Source organism: Rhipicephalus microplus, chromosome X (genome assembly GCF_043290135.1).
Source record: "Rhipicephalus microplus isolate Deutch F79 chromosome X, USDA_Rmic, whole genome shotgun sequence".
NCBI lineage: Eukaryota > Metazoa > Arthropoda > Arachnida > Ixodida > Ixodidae > Rhipicephalus > Rhipicephalus microplus.
In genome coordinates, this window is record NC_134710.1 from 6,969,179 (window position 1) to 6,991,086 (window position 21,908).

The window sequence follows — 21,908 nt, forward strand, 5'->3', positions numbered from 1 at the left end:
GTACATAAACTCTGTAGAAACTGTTCTCTTCCTGCTGCCCCCCGAAAACACCAATTGTGACAACTTCAGTTCCAAAGAAGCATACAACCAAGCTTTAAAAAGTACTCTTCAGTGATAAACGTTCTTTGGCTGCCGCTATCAAAAAGTACAATAAAGTGGAATGCTGGGCCAGTTGATAAAACATAATGATGAATGAGCGTCTTTCTTGTCAAGTGTTTTTTCCTCTACCTTGTGTCCTCATATATTTCCACATTATGTCAACAAGTATCCGAGAAAGTTTCTTCGTTTTGACTTCCTTATTTCATGCTGTGACAGTTGACATTAATACCATTGGCGTTGTGCCAACAACTTCAACTTCAGATGCTCAAGCTCACTTGTTCATATGCTGTAATTTTGGTGTCCATGTCTTTTTGGGCGCTGACAAAGGTGGGATCACCCATTGACGTGACATGTTGACAGCTGCTCGGACCTTGCAATGCTTTGCAATGTGCCGCTTTTTTGTGATGCTTGCTGCAGAAGCACACTCCTTTTTTTTCTGAGAGTTCCAAATTAGGGTTGCCGCACTCTCTCGCATGATATGTAGATTCGAAAATCTTGCGTGCGGCTTTAAAGTTTAATCCATGCGAAGCCACAGTGGATGTTTTCGGACAACGCGGGAGCCTCATATTCTGACGATAGTGCCACGTTCTTGTTCTCAAGTTTGTTATCGCCCCAATACGCTACGTAATTCTCAGCGCAAAGCACGCCTGCAGTTTTCGAGAAGCTTCAGCACTTCAGTAGAACATTTCGATAATATCACGCCCACTCCGCGAACTATACAGATTTTTTAGAGCCTACGTCACCGCCAGCAATAACGCTAGAACATTCAACGGCACGTAAATAAATGCGGACGCGCTTCGCCGCTTGACAGTTTTATCAACGGCCGACGCTCCGTTCGCTGCTATCAGTGCAAGCCTGCTACTGGGATCCGACTTTCCGTTTACCGGGCACAGGTTCGCCCAAATAAACAGTTTAATCTTCAACGTACTCTCTGCTTCTTCGTCGACGTCACGACCCCGTGACATCTGGCGGAGGTGCTGCTTCTTTGATGTTCCGGACGCCCCCTTCAAGCCGCGAGCCCAGCCTAAGTGGCAAAGAAGACACGGGCGCCAACCCTGAACAGCGAACAAGTCGCAGGCAGAGGAGACTACAAGCAGAGTACGGACCCCTTCCTGAAGCAGCCAGTCAGACCTGGATCGCGACATCAACTACAGCAACCATGACCGCCCCCTTGCAGCCTGCCCCACTCATTCTCCGGCAGCCCAAGGAACCCCCAACGTTCCATGAATCGTCAGGCGAGGACCCGGAAAGCTGGATCAAAATATAAGACCAAGTCACCGCCTTGAACAGCTGGGGCCCCGAGAAAGAGTTACGCCACGTGTATTTCTACTTAGAAGACGCCGCAAAAACGTGGTATGAAAACCACGAATTCAGGGCTGCCACACTGCTGGAGACAAGGGTGCAACTTCCCAATGAAAGCGTAACCCTCTTCGCCGAAGAGATGACCCGGCTCTTTCGACACGCCGACTCCAACAAGGCTGAGGAAAAGACGCTCCGGTTCCTCATGCGTGGAGTCAAGCAGGAGCTGTTTGCGGGACTTCTCCGGAACCCGCCCAAGACTGTCAGCGAATTTCTTGCCGAGGCTCCAACCATAAAAAAGGCGCTTGAGATGCGCACAACGCAATACAACCGCCACACCTCAGTGAACTGCGCTGATGCCTTCAGTACCGACGACCTGCGCGAGACGATTCGAGTGATCGTACGGGAGGAGCTGCGGAAGTTGTTGCCGTCAATGCAGCCTCAAGCTAATTCTATCACTGACATTTTCCACGAAGACGTTCGGCAGTCACTTGGAATTGCATAAGCACCGCAGCACGAACCGGAAGCAATGAGCTACGTCCATCCACGACCTCATCAGGACACAGCCCCGCCGCAGTTCATCCGCCAGGCACCACCGCCGACGCCATACCGCCCGCCGGCTGGCCAGCGCTACGCTTCAAGGAAGACTGACGTCTGGCGCACCCCTAACCCACCGCCCACTGGGCTACCACTGCGGCGAGGCCGGGCACACTTACCGACGTTGCCAGTACCGACAGATGGGACTGCGTGGCTTCGCCGTAAATGCACCACGTCCGCCGCAAGGGGAACGGCCACGTGACATCGGCGACTTCCTGACAGGAACTCAGTGGACACCACGAAATCCTTCCCGTTCGCCGTCGCCCAGCCGCCACTTGTCACCGCACCACCGGCAGTACCCTGGCCTAACGCGGGGCCGGTCTCCTAGCCCGTATACGGGAAACTAAGAGAAGAAACCGATGGAGGTGCGGTTTCTGTGCGACGAACTACCGAAGATCCTCCGATGACGACGCCGCCGCGATGGAGCTTTCCTAACACAACGCCAACCAAGCAAAGACCTGACGGCAAAAGCTCACTTAACGAAGGTGGCCGGACGACGCAACATGGGAGCAGCGGAACAAGTCGACACAGCCGTGACCCGACGCCACGCCCTAACTGTAATGCAAGACGGCGAACTAGCAACCTCGACGTCCTTATCGACGGCCACAGTGTGACCACTCTCGTCGATACTGGAGCCGACTATTCCGTCATCAGTGGGTCGTTCGCCACGAAGTTAAAGAAAGTTAGGACAGCTTGTGAAGGCCCTGACATCCGCACAGCCGGAGGTCATCTCGTAACGCCTGCAGAAATCTACACAGCGAGAGTCACCATTAACGGCCGTATTTATCCTACAGACTTCGTAGTCCTACAGCGTTGCTTGAGAAATGTCATCCTTGGTATGGACTTCTTATGCCTCCATGGTGCTGTCATCAACCTAAGAACAAAGTCGATAAGGTTATCTACGGAAGAAGCACTACCGCCGCGCACGCCGCCATGAAACCATGCCTTGAATGTGCTGGAAGAACAAGTCACCATTCCGCCTCGCCTCAGCGTCATTATTTCAGTCGGCACTCCTAAATCACCTGACCTGGAAGGCGTCGTTGAAGGCAGTCAGCATCTGTTGGTCACCCGAAATATTTGCGTCGCAAGAGGAGTTGCGGAGCTGTGGGCAGCTAAAGCAACGGTTATGCTCACGAACTTCAGCATTGAATACAAACACGTGAACAAAGGAACAACGGTCGCATACATCGAAGAAATCGTGGATGCCACCAGTGCTTTCGCCCTCGCCGATTCTGCGGATTCTGCTCAGACAAACCAAGCCCCTCTCTCAGCTTTCGACGTCAATCCCAGCCTCGCGAACCATACGCAAATACAGCTCAAGACCCTGCTCCTGCAATACGAAGATTGCTTTTCGTCGTCATCGAAAATTCGGCAGACCCCGATCCCGAAACATCGCATCATAACCGAGGAAAATGCCAGACCACTCCGTCAGAGTCTGTAGAGGGTTTCAACGCAAGAACGCTAGGCCGAAAAGACACAAGTCGATGAAATGCTACGGGACGACATCATCCAGCCATCGAAGAGTCCATGGGCGTCCCCCGTGGTGTTAGTGAAGAAAAAGAATGGGACCCTATGTTTCTGCGTCGAGTATCACCGCCTGAACAAAATAAGAAAAAGGACGTGTATCCTATCCCACAAATGAACGACACACTAGATCGGCTCCATAATGCCAAGTACTTTTCGCCAATGAACCTCAAGACTGGCTATTGGCAAATCGAAGTCGAAAAAAAGATCGAGAGAAGATGGCGTTTTTAACACCGGATGCTTCTTCGAGTTTAAGATGATGCCCTTCGGAATTTGCTCAGCGCCTGCAACTTTTCAACGTGTTATGGATACAGTACTGGCAGGATTGAAGTGGCAGACTTGCGTTGTGTACTCGGACGACGTCGTCGTGTTTCCTCGAGTTTCGATGAGCATCATCGGCACCTTGAAGCTGTGCTTCAAGCCATCAAGACGCCCGGACACACACCGAAGCCAGAGAAGTGCAGATTTGCGTAAGAGTAGCTCTTGTTCCTGGGGCACGGGATTAGCAAGTCTGGAGTTCGTTCCAATCCACGGAAAACAGCCGCCATCGCCGACTTCCTGCCGCCCACTCACAAGAAAGCGGGGCGCCGATTTCTGGGCCCGTGCGCCTATTATAGGTGGCTCTTGAAAAACTTCACCGCATCACCAATCCACTCACTAGCCTTACCAAGGCCGACGTGGAACTTAAGTGGGAAACGCCGCAGGAACACGCTTTCCAGGAGCTTAAACATCGCCTCCAGACGCCTCCGTTACTTGCTCATTTCGACGAATTCGCCGAGACAGAAATACACACTGACGCAAGCAGCGTAGGTCTTGGCGCCGTTCTTGTGCAGAAGGCTGACGGACTTGAAAGGGTTATTAGTTACGCCAGCCGATCGCTATCCAAAGCAGAAGCCAATTATTCCACAACAGAAAAGGAGTGCCTCGCCATCATCTGGGCTACGTCGAAATTTCACCCCCACCTCTACGGCAGGCCCTTCAAAGTTGTGAGCGACCACAACGCCTTGCGTTGGCTAGCTACCATGAAGAACCTTTCAGGTAACCTCGCGCGATGGAGCCTGAGACTTCAAGAATATGACATTAGCGTCGTCTACAAGTCCGGCAAGAAACACTCCGACGCCGACTGTCTCCCTCGTGCACTTGTCGACCAACCACCACCCGACGATGCGGATGATGACTACTTCTTGGGAACGATAACTACCGACGACTTCGCTGAACGACAGCCGGCCGACCCGGAACTTAATGACCTAATAGAATACCTCGAAGGCAGGACCGCCAAAGTCCCGAAAGTATTCAAGCGCGCACTTGCGTCGTTCTTCCTACGAAACGGTCTTCTCCAAAACAAAAACTTTTCACCGCTTCGAGCGAAGTACCTTCTTGTGGTGCCTTCCGCTCTGCGACCTGAACTCGTGCAGGCCCTGCACGATGATCCAACAACAGGGCACCTCGGTGTTTCTCGCACGCTCGCGAGGTTACAAGAAAGGTACTATTGGCCTCGTCTTACTACCGACGTCACTCGTTGTGTGAGAACATGTCGGGACTGTCAGCGACGCAAGACACCGCCGACAAGGCCAGCGGGACTTCTGTAGCCAATTTAACGACCTCGCCGGCTATTCCACCTGAATGATATGGACCTACTGGTGCCGTTCCCGACGTCGTCGTTCCCGACGTCATCACCAACAAAGAAAATCTCGATGTGAGTGAGTACCTTCAATGCGCCGAAGAAGCCTGACAACTCGCGCGCGTCTGTGTCAAGAATCAACGGACGACCTACAGCCGCCGTTACAATCTTCAACGACGCTTCGTGGAATACGAGCCCGGTGAACGTATTTGGGTGCGGACACCGATACGCTGATGTGAACTCGGTGAAAAGCTTCTGCGACGGTACTTCAGACCGTACAGGGTGGTTCGACGTCTCGGCCCACTTGATTACGAGGTTGTCCCCGACGGCATCACAAACTCTCAACGACGCCGATCGCGACCTGAAGTGATCCATCTCGCGCGCCTCAAGCCGTTTCATGTGCGTTAACCAACTCAGTGTTTTTTGTATTATTGCTGTATCGTAATTTATTCATTGTACTTTCTTGCATTATTGTTGTACTTTCACCTTCCGTTAAAGCATCGGGATGATGCCTTTTTCAGAGGGGGGCAATGCCACGTTCTTGTTTTCAAGTTTTGTTATCGCCCCAATACACTACGTAATTCTCAGCGCAAACCGCGCCTGCAGTCTTCGAGAAGCTTCGGGGCTGTAGTAGATTATTTAGGTAAGATCACGCCCACTCCGCGAACTATATAGATTATTCTAGAGCCTACGTCACCGCTTGTGATAACGCGAGAACATTCGACGGCAAGTGTATAAATGCTGATGCGCTTCGCCGCTTGTCAGTTTTATCGATGACCGACGCTGTGTTCGCCGCTATCAGTGCAAGCCTGCTACTGGGATCCGACTTTCCGTTTACCGGGCACAGGTTCGCCCAAATAAACAGTTTAATCTTCAACGTACTCTCTGCTTCTTCGTCGACGTCACGACCCCGTGACAATAGAAACAAAATGCAGGCTTACCCGCTGGATTGTCGGGTCGATGATCTTGTTCTTTCGTGGCTGTTGTGATCCAATCGGAAGTAGCGGAGCGAGATGGTGAGTGCCAGTTGGGCGTGTTGGTAAAGGTTCATGATGGAACAAGCGCGAAAATAACACACTCAGACAGGACGCAAACGGAATTGACGCAAACGGATTCTTCGTTTTTGCGTAAATTGCGGCCACCTCAACAAAATAATGAAGGACGCGTACGCTACCCTTAAGAGGGACAACGACCTGTACCAACTTTAAAACGAGAAATATTTTTCGTCGTTGTACCTGAAAATTGGTTATGGGCAAATCAATGTCGATGGGAGAGATCGAGAACAGACCAGCCTTATCACATCATGTGGGCTCTTGGAGCTCGAGGTCATTCGATTTTGTCCTTGTTAGGCACCTGCAACATTCTCACGTGCCATAGATAATGTACTGACCGGCTTTAGGTGGCATACTTGCCTGAAGTAGTTGCACGATGTCATCGTGCATGCTTGAACCTTGGTCGAGCAACTTCGGCACCTTCAAGCTGTACTTAAAGTAATCAAGACTTCCCGACTCACTCCGAAGTCAGAGGAGCATCGCTTTGCATAACAGGAGCTCTGTACCTCTTGGGCTACGCTACTAACAAGTCTGCAGTTAGTTTGAAAGAAATTTATGTAACGCGAGGTGAAAAAACGAACACAGGAAAGAATAGACTGAGAAGACAGAGCGCTACTAGCAACAACATGTTTATTTTCGACCTTCAAGCCGCTTTTAAGCCATAATCGTCAGGCGAGCAAGCAGATAAGCACGTGTAATTCAGATACATGCGCGACAATGTCATCTACCCACAAGAAAAAACGATAAACACGACAACAAAAAAACCTCACAGATAAAATCACGTATCACTGCGTACGCAGGAATGCCAGTTCCTTGGGTGGCAAGGCAATTGAAGGCTTGCTAATACATACATCCCCAAGAGCATCAATAAGTTCGGCTTCAATGATCAACCGAGTCATCTCATCCTTATGCTGACCAACAATGATTGTACTCTGGAAATTTTCCCCCGAGCTGTCAATGAAAATAATAAAATCATCTACATATCGGAACACTTTCTTAGCCGTCGTATCTGCGAGACGATATGCCACAATTCCAAAGTGAGAGTACTAGTATGTTGAATGTGTTTCGTGATGGTCTTAAGCCCCTTGAAGTGACAGTAGAATGGCCGAGCGACGGACGAATAAGGTTTTTAGATTTAAGTGTACAGTGTTCTGACAACCAGCTATGCTGGTGCTATGATCCGCGTGCTCAGAAAGCTTTACTCCCATTTCATTCCGGTCATTCCAAACTTACCAAGAGAGCCATCGCGACGACTTCCCTCAAAAACGCATTGAACAAGTCATGTGCGCACCTTATGAAGCAGAGTTTCCATAATCAAATCACACGTTCGCAAGGATCGGGCTATCCGGATCATGTTTTAGTTTCAGTTACGGAAAAAGAGTTGAAAAGGATTCGTGCAAGGTCAAGCCAATCTAATGTTCATGTCGATTCACCGGCAAAATCAAGACGCACGGCCATAATTCCATATGTTCACCAGCTGTCACATAACCTTAAGAAAGTGGCACTTCGGGACAATATTAGGGTGCTATTTTCAGTACGTGATAAACTTGGAAAATTGTGTGTGCTGACGAATCTGTCACGTGGGGAAAGGGTTTTGTGCACAAAAAGGCATACACACAAATTTGTGGAGTGCATTGCGTTCGTCATTTATCTTATTCTGTTCACATGTGGGAAAAAATATGTCAGCCAAACCAGTAGGTGTGTGAATGAGCGATTGAGAGAACACAATTACAAGGCGGGTAAACTGCCACCAGAAGGTTTTCTCGCTCTTCACATTCACGCGTGTGGCTGCCGGCCTTTGTTCCAGAGTACAATCATTGTTGGTCAGCATAAAGATGAGATGACTCGGTTGATCATAGAAGCCGAACTTATTGATGCTCTTGGAGATGTATGTATTAGCAAGCCTTCAATTGCGTTGTCACCTAAGAAACTGGCGTTCCTGCATACGCAGTGATACGTGATTTTATCTGTGAGGTTTTTTGTTGTCCTGTTTATCGTTTTTTCTTGTGGGTAGATGACATTGTCGTGCATTTATTTGAATACATGTGCTTATCTGCTTGCTCGCCTGACGATTATGGCTTAAAAGCGGCTTGGAGGTCGAAAATAAACGTGTTGTTGCTAGTAGTGCTCTGTCCTCTCAGTCTATTCTTTCCTGTGTTCGTTTTTTCGCCTCGCGCTACATAAATTTCTTTCAAATGTTTCACCAACAAGCCCACATCGCCACTCTTGTCTGCAGTTAGTCCCAACCCACGTAAAATAGCGGCCAACGCTTCTTACTACCTGTTATGTTATCTACCGACAAAAAAGCCTTACTCCCAATTCTCGACTTGTGCACCTACTAAAGACGTTTCGTCAAGGAATTTCGACTGATCACCGAACGGCTGACTCATCTCACGAAAACTGACATGGACGTTGGCTGGGTGACAGTATAAGTAGAAGCATTTCAAGAACTGAAATGATGTCTGCAGACGCCTCTAGTGGCTAAGGTACTCAGCTGCTGACCCGCAGGTCGCGGGTTCGAATCCCTGCTGCGGTGGCTGCATTTCCGATGGAGGCGGAATTGTTGTAGGCCCTTGTGCTCAGATTTGGGTGCACGTTAAAGAACCCCAGGTGGTCTAAATTTCCGGAGCCCTCCATTACAGCGTCTCTCATAATCATATGGTGGTTTTGGGACGTAAACCCCACATGTCATGTCATGCCTGCAGACGCCGCTAGTACTTGCGCACTTCAACGAATACGCCTACGCAGAAATACACCAACACATGCAGCGTAGGGCTCATAGCCAGCCTAGCTCCGATAAATAACTGACATCAAAGAGTTATCAGTTATACTAGCCGGTCGCTATCGAAAGCCAACTTTGCTGGAAAAAAGGAATGCCTTTTCATCATTTACGCAGCATCAGTGTTGCCCCTACTTCCACGGCAGGCCTTGAAGAGTTGTGAGTGGCCACAACGTCCTGTGTTATCTGTCACTTGAAATAGCCTTCTTTCCACCATGCAGCCTAAGACTTCAAGAATTCTACATTATCGTCGTGTACAACTCCAGAAGGAAGCACTCCGACACCGACTGCCTGTCTCGCGTGCCCGTTGACTAACCATCGCAGCACGACCCGGATCGTGAGTCTTCTCTAAAGCCATGAGTGTCGACGACATCGCAGAGGGCCAGTGAGTCGACCCGAAACTGAGGCGTCTAGTTGAATACCACTAGGTGACCCAACTCCTGACCACCATCGTCGCACAAAGTACCAGGCGAAGACTGGCGACACTTTTTTTTTGAAAAGCAACGTTTAAAAAAAACAACTTCTTTCCGGCTCGAGCCAGCTGCTTTACCGTTGAACCTTCGGCAGTGCGAGCAAAAATTCCATAGACCATGAATGACGACGCAACGGGTAGCCAACGGGTAGACAGCGAAGCAACATTTCTGTGTGGTTGGAAGAATAAAGCCCCGCGCTCGTGCGGTGCTGCCAGTTTGACATCATGCTAATCTCGTCCGAGCGGACTTGCCCCGTCCAAGTGGGACAGGAACTGACAGCGAGCCATCGACTTTGCCCCGTCCAAGTGGGATAGCAACTGACAGCGAGCCATCGACTTCGTACCAAGATCACCAGAGGAGTTCATTTGCCACCACATGTTCCTACGTCAATGACCGGGTATTGCCCCTTGGAAGCCGAGGCGTGGTCATCATTACGCAACAAGAAGTGGTGCTAGATTTGCAGGCTTTTGCCACCCTGTGGACAAGAGATTGTGGGGGTGGACCCCACAGTTTATAAAGACAGAGAGGGTGGCTGTCGAGGCGGCCCAGGAAGCTCATGAGGAGATGATTTGAGCTAGAAATAAAAAAGAAGTGAAAGCTGAGTAGGAGATTCGAGCTAGAAAGGAGGAGGAAAGGGATATAAAAGAAAGAAAACGAGAAGAGAAAATTCAGTTGGGCAATAGAGCGGAAAGAGAACGAGAAGAAAAAGCTACACAGGCGCAGAACATGAGCTGCAACTAAGAGAATTAGATCTTACCACCGTAATCATGAACCGACCTTAACTTGTGGCGGTAAGGCTACTTACGAAAGGATGAGAAAAGTACAGCAAAAGTACAAGGTGCGTTTCAGAAACCTTCTTTATCCTGTCATAAGGGCACCTTACGAGAGGCGCCCTTAACTCGTCAAGTATGGACTTTGGGTGAGAGGGCAGATAATTTTTACCTTGGGGAGAATCAAGTTAGCTTTACTGCAAGAAACCAACAACAGTATGCACAGAAGCAGCCAAACGTAAACGTAGCAATGTTTGTTTAGGCACCGGCCACTTTCGGTGAAATGCACATTTTAGGGGCGAAGCTCCTTATGGTGTGGCCTGTGCGTTCCTTATTGTCGTTGTGCCTAACCTGTCGCACATACCCGCCCTCGGGCACATATTCGCATGTACACATTTTACGGAAAACGTAGCACGGCGTCGTTATCACGCTCTCGGTGTTATCTAAGCGCTGACAACACAAATGTGCTACATACTCTTGTTTATCCTTCGATTGTCCGCTGGATGGTGGTACTTGTGTATAACGAATATATGATAAAGAGAAGCGACGTGGCGGTGCTTTAAGTGTTCACTAAATGGATGGATGGACGCGCGAACGGGCGCACGTGCGGACGCACGTACGGAAGCCCGGACGCATTGTCGAACGCTTCGCCCCACTCATCATCATTCATTCCGTGGATATACTGTGATTATTTTGTTTGGCCATTTTTCTCCGACTTACGTCGACGCAAGTCTTTTTTTTGTTATTTGATTGTCTTGTATGTTTTTGCTGTGTTCGGTAGTGTTGTCATGCTCGCCTCAGCGTTTGCTCTTTTTTTCAATTTTTTTAGATTCCACTTGATTTCTTTCATACTAAGAGCAGTTTTACATATTTTTTACAAATGTGCATTTACTGTTGAACAGTGCACCGAACTGTGATCTTCACCGACGAAGTGGCTATGTCTTGACGAACTTTGTGAACAAGTACCAAGACAGACGTCATGTGCTTTCAGAGAAAACAAAAAAAAAACGTGGAAGCAGATGGGGATTTAATTCAACAGTTGGCACACTGTGCATCCCTGAATGGCTGAACAAACACCTAGAAAAGTGTTTCCGCCACTTCGAGAAGTTTTACTGCTACGAGAGAAAGTGTTTTTGCAACCATACCAGGTATTTGCTCTACTGTATACTCGTAAGACATTCGGCTACGAGACAGCGACAAGGCCGTCGCTCCCAAGTTGAAACGTGTCAACTTCATAAAAGCACGACGCGAAAAGCAGCTGCGTAAGACGGGGCACAGCGAACCAATGACCATGATTATTTTCCTGCAGAAACACCACAGTGAGACGATTCTTCACGGCACTTTTGGGGGGTGGCACTGAAATTCCTGCTTGTCGTAGGGCTCAACCAAGTTCCTTTGATCGTTGAGGACTCGCCACGGAGGTGACGTGTACGCGTGCGCTGTTCTGTTCAATATTTCTTCTTTGCGGTCCACCATTTTGCACAGCGGAGGTCGAAAATCGGAGCGTGGGATACAGTGCTCTGTCCGGCTGGTCAAGCGTGTTTTATGCTTTTTCAAGCCATTGAATGCGTGACCTCCCCCTGGTTTGTCTGAAAGAATATGTTGGTGGAAACTCAGTGGTGACCTTTGTTTAGGTATTGATTGACCGCGGATTCAGTTGGAAGTATTGAGATAATTTTATCTGATAATGTTTTTTGCGCAGTAGTAATAGAGGACACATGGAGATATTACTGGGCAGTCTAGTTGTCACAATGGCAGCTTATTGAGTTGTCTTGTCATGCGTAGGACTTACGAACCAATGTGTCGAGAACCGTTCCTTCGGTATTTATTATAGAATCAATAATTTTAGCTTTTGAGAAGTGTTGATATTCTATAGAGCAACCTCCTGGCTTTGCACTTGAAAAGAGTTTCAACCAAGCTAGCTGTAGGTTGAGTTTTGTTGTGTTTTTGTTCTAGTTAGCGCGAGCATTCAGGGTAAACGGTAGTTGAGAATTTTTGAAGGGGATCATTGAAGTATGTGAGCTACCATTGGCTTTCTTGATTCTTTACTTTCCTTGCCTAAATAGTTGCAGTAGAAGCGCAGTCCTCGTATTCTCTCGAAGTGGTCTGTTCTGGCTTGTCACCATGAGATGCGCACTTCTCATTGTAGTTAAGTGTGGAAACGTTAGTCGTCAGCTTTTATTTGTTTCAGCCTGGTTGCGTTCCGAGGGGTGTGCAGAGGGGACTTGCATCGTTAGGTTTGCTTTCACAATGGTTGGTTGTCCTATCGAGTTCGTTTTATGTCATGAGAAGCATGGGTCCATGCAAGATGCATTTTCGTGTGGAATGCCTGCAGAAACAGCCATGTTCTTGGGGGCTTTTCCTCGAAATCCATGAATGACCATGGTGTCTGGCCTCATCAATTCAGCAGAGCCACGTGCGGCAGCTCATTCTCTTGTTGCATTGTCTGTTGGCGGTCGTGCTGTTGTGCCGATACCTTTCCGGCCACCGACAGCAGTCATCGTTCTGCACGAAGCAAGCTGCCTAAGCTGGGTACGTGCAACGATCACGAGGCTACATTTCTGTGTAGTGTGACGAATTATGCACCACGCACGTGCGGTGCTTCCTGTCAGACATCTTGCTGATCTCGTGAAACCTGACTTGCCCCTTAAGAGTGCTGTTTCTTGGGCAAATGCGCCACAAATACTATATCAAGCTAAAAATCTGACTTGGCCCATTCAGGTATGACGAGAACTGAGAGCGAGCCATCGACTTCGAAACAGTATCACCAGAGCAGTCAATTTGCCGTCACGTGGCCCTTCGTCGATGGCAGGGTACTGGCTGTTGGAAGCCCAGGCGTGGCCATCATTATGTGCGAGCAAGTGGTGCTGGATTTGTAGACATTTGCCATCAAGCGGACAGGAGAACATGGGGGTGGACCCCAGTGTTTCAATTTATTCCGGTGCGCTGAAGAGCGCCGTGCCTAATATTTTTAAAGTTGAGATGGTCAGCATGTAATTATTTTGTAGAAAGTATTTCCCATCTTCTAACTCGTCCTCATGACTGCTACGAGCACGACGCCCGTATGTGTTCACACCGTCCACGCAACCCTACTGCTAACTGTATTTAACAAGCTACCAGTCCCTTAACTGGCGGAACATGGGAGAGGTCCTTGTCCTGCAGTGGACGTAGTCAGGCTGATGATGACGATGATGATGATGATGATGATGACCAGTCCCTGAAGCTGTTTACTTCTGGACTTAAAACCTGCTCAAATGCTAAACCAATGAATGAAGTCGTGGTACCAAACGTGCATGCGTTTTTCCATCTTACGGAAATAGATGAAGAATTTGAAGAGAATGTTGTACTTTCATCTCTGAACACAGCTTGAGGGACCCGTGCTGTGGCAGACAGGCAAACAAAAGGAAGGTTTGTAGGAAGGTGTGCTGAGTAACCACTTTGGCTTTAAGGCTTGCCGTGTTGCTTACAGCACTCCCCTCTGTAGCGTAGAAACCATTTCGTTGGCGTATTGCTCAACGAAAGGTTGCGTGAGGATTGTAACAACTTAAAATGTGTCGTCCGATTGTCATATTAGAAAAAAGTAGTGTGCAAATGGCATTTTCTTCTCGTTACCCTTTCCCAAGTGCCATCGCTATGTTGTGCGTCCACTTCGTGTTGCACAGCATTCCCTCCCCCCCCCCCCCATTTTAACGGCCACTCAGGCTTAAACCGAATGTTATCTTCAATCCCGTGAACGAAGGCCAAATTATGGAGAGATTTTACGTTAGGAAACCCATGACCTTTGAACATCATTTAAATCGTGAAAGTGCCATTCTTCAGTAATTTTGCACACGATGCGTGTGCGCGTAAGGAGTTCTTTTCATGCGTGTATTTCTTTCAGCTGGCAACGAAACGTGTCAGTCTAGCGCCTTCTCATCTCTGTCTTGTGCTTCGGTCTTTTGCGTTGGTATAAACTACCAACCCTCCAGATTGGTTAACATACGACACGTTAAGTGAGTGCCACTCACAGCAACAAAACACCCGTGTTTTCATTGTAAGTTACACAAAACAACGCACAATGACAAATTTTGACATTGAAAAAGTACCAGGAGCAATGTATACTACGGAAAATCAGAGCAACCCAGTCGAATAGAGCTCAACAGGTAACATGATAGGAAGAGTGAAACTCCTCGTTTATTGTAGCAGTGTGACGTACCAACAGTACGGTTTCCTGTGCTAAGCCACGCGTAAAAAAGAAAACATTCGGGCACCTTTGAGGGCAGTGATGTTCTTCTGGTATAGCTTGAGTTCCTCCGGCGGCACTTTAGAAAGGGCATCGTTGCTAGGCAGGAATAGCGTGCGCTGGCCGCCTGCACAGTAAGCGGCAGTGAGCGACGGTATACGCTCAGAAAGAACAGGTCCGGCTTACGTCGAAGCAGTTCGGAGACACCCGTGCCCGTGGCCAGCGTGAGAAAGCCGTCGTACTTTGCGCAGTCAGAGAGCGTGGTCAGCACATCCCGATCAGCGGCGGGCGCCAAGGGCCCGCTGAGCACGTGCACTACGCCGCCGCGCGGGCCGCTGGCGTCAGCCAACACCACCCGCTGCCCGTTCACCGTCACCACCTGGTACAAAGAAAGACAAGATAAATCAGTTACGATAAACGAGTTAAAAACGAGAAATGAGGTATAAAATTACATAATCTTACCTCGCACGCACATGAACCGTTCACATCATTCAGCGTGCACCTTGTGAGCGGCTTTTTTTCAGCCATATTATCCTGTCTCTTAAGTAAATGGCCGGCATTCACGGAAGCAGCTTGTGCTTATAATTAACTCAAATCTCACATGGCAATAGATTAGGCTTGCATGGCGCGATGAAATACAAGATGGCAATTTTACTTCATCACATGGTGACATTTAAGAATACTACAGTATTAAGCAACGCAAAAAGCCAGCAACCTCGCTGTAATGGAGCAGCTCGCGAAAGCGATTGTGTTAGATCAACAATCAAGGGGCAGGCCAGTGGCATACGCGACTCTTTTGCGCGTCTGTAGCACCCCTTCAGAGTCCACCTCATAATTCCTGAAGTTTAGTCCATCTGAATACATATCGCATTGGCACAGACACTGCGGAACCAGACCAATGTTTTCAGACAGCTAGGATGAATGCACCACAATGGCTCCCATGCCAGCGCAATAGCGAAATTGGCTGTGAAAAATTTCATTTTTTTTTTAATTCAGGACAGCTGACTCCCTCTATAAAGAATGAGATGATGTACTTTCGCGGTATAAATGAAATTTTCTGTAAAACAGATGTATCGTGTCTTGAAACGAATAATGATGAAAACTAGTAACAGACAATGATGCCAACGAAAGTAGAAAGGATACCATCAAAGGTAATTGTAATGCAAATGTGAAGAACGAAAAGTGGACAGAAATATATTTGCCACCGGCCAGATCCTAGCCTGTGACCTTCGAATAACGCGTGCAATTCTCTTACACTGAGCTACGATGACCGCCATCCCCCCTTTCAGTCCACAGGGTATTTGCGCGCGTATAAACGTAGGGGCGACAGTCAGCGCCACCTCTTGCCATTACGGCGAATGTGGAACACTTTTTTTGCCTGTTTATGTCACGTGATTTTCACAAGAGCTGCAAGGTGACCAGCCATCTCTCGCATACTACCTTAAGGCATCAAACCTGCCAGAGTGAGACCGTCGCTATGAATCAAGAAAACTGTCAATGTAATGATCGTTCTCTTTGTTAGTTCGTGTATTCATACGGGGTGGAGCACATTCGGCGAGCGTTTTCGATTCTTGTATGGTAGTGTTTTACTGGTATATAAGGTATATAATACCTGCATCTTACCGGTACTTACTTAAGGGGCAGAAACCTGGACTTGAGTGTTGCCAGAGGCTACCGAGCAAATAAGCGAATACTCATCACAAAAGGCGATCAAAATACGCGGTAACGCAAAGAATGTTCGCATTATAGTAAATATCTTAAGCTTCTTGAAGACACCTTCTCCCTCAAATATACTCTGAAAAATCTCTAATTACCTTCAAAAGCGAAAAACTGTGTAGCTATGAACAAAAGCACGTAGCTCGTTTTAAGGTGGTCTCCATTAGGTTAAATGTAGGTTTGGCAGCACATGCTGATTGCCCCCAATGCATATTTCACTTCAGCACTAAAGCGTAGCAGCAGGCACGTGGGGGAGGTGTTCAGGTGGCTGTACCCCATCCTGAAAGCAAAATGTACCCCACTACTTAATTGGACAAGATGCTGTTATGAGCTGCCCTTGCACACGCTGATCTACTCAGTGTCATCGACAAACGTGCAAATGGCTGAACAAATGCAAATAAACCCTCCGAAAATGCGACAAGCGAACACAAAACTCTACAAGCTACCTGGCGAAAAAAAGTCACAGTTTCACCATAAGGGCGAAGCAATCAATGCGATAGCAACATATTTCAATCTTTTGTGAATGAAAGCTAGTATTTGAAGGAGCAGTATTGTTTGTGGTAAACATGCGCTTGCTAAATAACAGTTTCTTGCGGCGCGGCCTCAGTAGATGATCACAACAAGGCTCATGTGTAGTGACGGCGTTTATATACAAAGTGAAACAGGCAGCCAACTCACTTGGATCTGATCTCACGTAACTCTACAAAATGTTGGTGTAAGAGAACACGGCCACTCCAGGTACACTATTGGCACCGTTTTCTCATGTAGAGAGCACAGCCCGTAGAAGCTCTCGCCTGCTGTGGGGGCACAAGCCGCGCGCTAATCGTTGCCGCGTTAGTGCAGCAACCATAAACGCCCCCCCTCCCCCTTTATTTCGCTCACGAGATAAGCGTGCGCGCAAACGACCCCAGCCGGAAAAAGGCGATGTTCAATCCGCAGAAAGAGGAGGCTGGTGCATCTTTCCCCGTATATATATACGTTAATGACGGCACCTCTGGCAGTTGTGGCGGTGACGATGACGGAAACACCAGCCGAGACTATCCATAAAAAAGAAGCTCAAATCCGCTTATTATGAGTAGAAATGACTACTCCACATCCTCCAGGCTTACAAAAAGGGTTCAACTTAAACTGAGGGCGACGCAGCGAGCGATGATGGAACGGGAAATGGTAAGTGTGTCTTTAAGAGACAGGATGAGAGTACAGTGGGTCAGGGAGCAAATTAGCGTTGAGGATATCACATTTGAAATCAAGAAGAAGAAAGGGACGTTCGCCGGGCACTTAGCGCGTAGGCAGAATACCCGCTTATCACCAAGAGTGACTGACGGGATTCCCAAAGAAGGTAAACGCTTGTGACGGAGAGAAAATTAGGAGGGCCGGTGAGATTGAAAAGCTCGCGGGTGTAGCGGTGTAACGTGGCAGTAGAAAACACAATACCGGAATTATTCGAAGATCATAGGAGAGCCCTTTGCCCTGCAGTGGGCGTAGTCAGGCTGATGATGATGATACTTTCTCCCCACGGCACGCGCTCCAAGGTTTCGCATTCATTCTCTTTCTTTCTTTGGCACACAAAGCCACCTCTTATTGCTTGTCTCCCCTACCTGTAAGGTCTAACGTGTGCTTCCCAAAGAGCCGATTCTCAGGAGACGATAATCCTGGCGTAAGGACGCGCGTTCTGGTAAGAAGACCGCGGTCGGTCGCCGCTTTTAACAGCCAGCTAGGTGGTCCCCGGCCGGCGGAGTGCCGGCGGGTGACGTAGGAACATCCGGTGCATCGACACCCATTCATCTGGATTAGAGTTCGTGGGACAGCTGTCACGCTGGACAGCGTAATCAACTCGCAGTAATGGTATGTGCCCGCAGCCGAAACGGCGCCACCATCGTATGCGTTCGTGCAGTTCGCGGAACGTCTTGTGTAAGTCGATCCTTCCATCTCTCTCTCTCAGACGGGGATGTCAAGTGCTTGAATAAGAGAGCGAGACAAGAGAACGGCAACAAGTGTGTTTAGTCTGTCCAATAAACGGACTGAGTTGTTTTGGTTGGCCGTGAGAAAAATTGGTAGGGGCAACCGAGGGGTTCAAACCTGGCTCTCGTTTCCTCACGGTCGTTATGGTCGCAGCAAACAGTGTTCTGCACAATCGGCTCTGCCGAGGCAACATGCGACAGTTCCAACGGTGAAAAGTCTTGTAAATTTGTGCATGAGTTCCTGTACATAAAGTCGAGTTGTTGCAACGCATCGAAAGGCGCTGGTCTCCATCCTTTACAAGCAGCAGCAGCGACGACAAGGCAAGACGGACACAATGCAACCAACCTTTCACTCCCTTCTAAAGCAACAGCCGCTACGCAGCTGAGAGAGCTCTGCTCAAGGGAACAGAGGGAGTGAGTAGAAGGTTGAGGTTTATTGACGCAGTCAGACAAGATCGGGACGATGACAAGGAACGCTCTGCGTACCAAAGAGTTCCTCGTGTTGCGGAGGACACGGAAGACGGAAGCCAAGACATCGGCTTGTCCTACGAAGAAGCAAGCCACTGAGCTAAGGAGGCTGCGGTGCGGCAGTCACCGACCCGAAGAAGTCAGCGGTCCTGCAACTGTCATCCTAAATTCATCGGTCCGGTGACAACCCTGGCGACATCGGGCGATGTCGAGCGTCTAACGGCGGGCAAGGCGAGAAGACAGCGAGCACCAGCTTCACAAGTGGTGAGACCTCTGGTGTTCTTACATCTCAAGGGTGCCGCTGCCTTTGTTGAGTTTTAAGGATTCCTATGGACACAGCATTGGCCCACTTAAACCCGTACAGGCAAGCGCAGGCCATGAGTCGTGCGACGAGAGCGATGCGGCAAACCCAGGAGAGGGTAGTGCGCGGGAGAGCCAGAGAAATCACCGTTTCGGAAATCTCACACCGGAGCGTAGACTGCAGGAGGTGCGGTTGCAGATGGCGAGACTGTCGCAGATGATTGGCAAAGGCTGTCGGTGGAGTGGACTTGAGTTCGGCAGGCGGAATCCATGTAGCAAACTGAGACGCTACTCGAAAGTTCTCGCGGGGGTGTCACCCGAATTTCCAGCCGAGGCTGAAGCAGCGGTGTGGTTTGAGTCCATGGATAGTGCCCTAGGGGAGTTTTGGGGACGGTTGGTTTTCCCGTTGGCAGCGGAGAGAGCCCAATTTTTTCCCACGTGGCTAAGCCCAACAGAACATAAAGTAATCAAGCAAATGGTGCTTGACGAGCTCAAACTTTCGGCAGCGGAATATCTGAAAAGATTATTGGGGTCGGGGAAGCGTGCGGACGAAGGGTGGAGACCTTTATCGACGCGTTTAGAGAGCTACCTCCACTTTTACCTTGAGGCAAGGGGGGTGTCGACATTTGAGGGCCTGGTCAAGCTTTTGGTTGCCGACCAATTAAAAAAAATTGTCGGAGGAGGCCATGCGGTATGTCACACTCCAAGAAGGGAGAATGTGGATGAGTGGCCCAGAGATATCCGCGTTGCTGCGAACGTTTCAGGAAGCGCTGGGGGCGAACAGTGTGGTGAGACAGGCGAATCAAAAGCCCGTATAATGGCAAGGTGCGAGCAAAGCTAGAGCTCATAATGAGACAGCGAAGAGCCGCGGTACCGGAGAAAACCTGGGCGTAGAAAGAAAACGTAAATCCAGGGCATGCTACGGTTGCGGTAGTGCAGGGCACCAAAAATGGAATTGCCCTCAGCGCCAGAAACAGCGAAGGGGTTCCGATTTTCAATAGGAAAACCGGTGGTAGCGCACAGTTACCTTATCGCCGTGTCACTCGATTGTAAGGATAGGCATATCGGAGCGGTTTTGGACACGGTGACGGAGATCACTGTGCTGCGGGAGAGCGCGATCCCACCGGAGATGGTGAAGCCGCAAGGCACTATTAACATCTGCGTTCGGTAGTACAGTAAAGGCGAAGCTCGCGGTGGTCGCATTGACGATGTTTAGCGAAAGCGGCGTTGGCGCTGACCTAAAGGGGATGGCTTCCGTGCTTTGCGTTTTAGGAGCCATTCCACGCGCTCACTGCACAGCCACAACGCATGTGCCGGGACCCTTACCGTACGCAAGCGGGGGACAAATAAGCCAATTGGCGACGATGCGGAGGGTGAAAGAGCGTCGCCAATCGGCTTATTTGTCCCCGGCTTGCGTGCGGTAGGGGTCCCGGCACGTGCATAGCGGCGGTGCGGGAAACACATAGAACGACCCTAACTGACCGGCTGACAGCACGAGCGGATTGCCTACTGTCAGAAAAAGCGTGGAAATGGCTTAAAGATGAGTGCGCTTTTGAGAGAATATTGAAAGGCACGGAGAAGACGGGCAGCACACAGCTGGCACCGAAAAGTGGCCTGTTGAACACGGGCAAAGTGCGGCAGTTAGAAGCCGACAGCCCTGAAAGTCAAGGGGAAACCGCGACTATAAATGGTATGGTCACCCAGGTTGTCGTGAGCAGCTGGGACGGCGATAAACCCCAGGACAGCCGCGCGTCGCCTGATGGATCGCAAGCGGCGGGTAGGAAAGATACAGGCGCACCCGAAGAGTTCCGCGAAAAGGAGCATGCCGAGGTAAAACCGCAGATAGCCGAGGAGGCCACGGAAGCGGAAGGCATTGTTGAACGACAACGCGAGCATTTTTGCGTGGCACAGAGGCTGGGGGAGCCTCAAAATCTGGGGAACGCGAGTGAATTGCGCCTTTGTTGCCCAAAAGTTGGGTCAGTTGGCGTATCGTTCGAGCAAGGCGTGGAATTTAGTGATGCTGAGTATGAACCGCGGTCGGCAGCAGCGTGTGCTGCGTGTACTTGCCTGGTCTCTGATCAGTCGGCCGATGCCGAAGAACGAGACGACGACCGAGTCCGCAAGATATTAGGTGCAAATGCACTTTATAAGCGACCCTGAATCTGCCGTCCGCGGTGCGCCTCCTCCTCCCTCCTAGCAACGGCGTGAGGAGCGGAGAGGAGCGTCTATAGCAACGGCGCAGCGACGTCACACACCACGTGATTGCGCGTGCTCGCCCGCACAGCCACGACTTGCTCGAGATCGGCAAGTCATCATAGGTATGGATCTATCGCAGGCATAAACCTCGACTGCGATTCATCCAACAACGAGTACAACGCAATCGAATGCGAGCAATTCACGCGTCATTGAAGATGTCGCGCCGGTTGAAGACAAGGCAGCGCGGCGAAGGGCCCGTGATGCCGAGCGCAAGCGGGCGAAGTGAGCCGTGGACATAAACATCATTTTAGTGCGAGTTTACTTTCACATATACGCGAAAACTCACCAAGATTTCCCGAGACGGTCTAATGATTCCTGGGAATCGCAATGTGATCACACGGGGAGTTTACGTTAACTCACTGGCGAATGCACACGCATTTTAACTTTACTCCCCCTCATAGCATCACCCCGTACATTCGCACTTCACCATGTTCACCCTCGGGTAAATGCTTGGGAGTTCTTAGTGAGAATGGGGTGTCATTTGGCGGCCAACTCAATGCGACTTCGGTGCGGCAACCAAAGGTTCCTGAAGAACAGAAATTAACTAGAAATTTATTTCTGAATTGATGCTTGATTATCGATTGTACATCTAATCAAAAAGCCAGCACGCACTTCGAAAGGCTGGTTAAGTCAACCAAACCCTGATTTTTCTTTTGCTAGCTGTTGGGCCTTTGAAGAGTGAACCGCGAGAGCGTAGTTACTCCTTCGCATTTGCTCCCAAAATGGTGCAATGTGTGTGGCAAGTTAGTTCCTCCTCTACAGGAGCAACCT

General features: G+C 49.4%; 1 protein-coding gene across 1 annotated transcript in view; it reads right to left on the reverse strand.

The window, feature by feature from the left end:
- LOC142777180 (periostin-like) overlaps positions 1-21,908 on the reverse strand; it is a 78,478-nt gene that overhangs the window by 34,725 nt on the left and 21,845 nt on the right. The window contains exons 3-4 of the mRNA XM_075881493.1: positions 14,623-14,815; positions 14,465-14,563 (exon numbers count right to left, since the gene is read on the reverse strand). Of these exons, the coding sequence (XP_075737608.1) occupies positions 14,465-14,563; positions 14,623-14,815 (292 nt within the window). The remainder of the gene's footprint in view (positions 1-14,464; positions 14,564-14,622; positions 14,816-21,908) is intronic.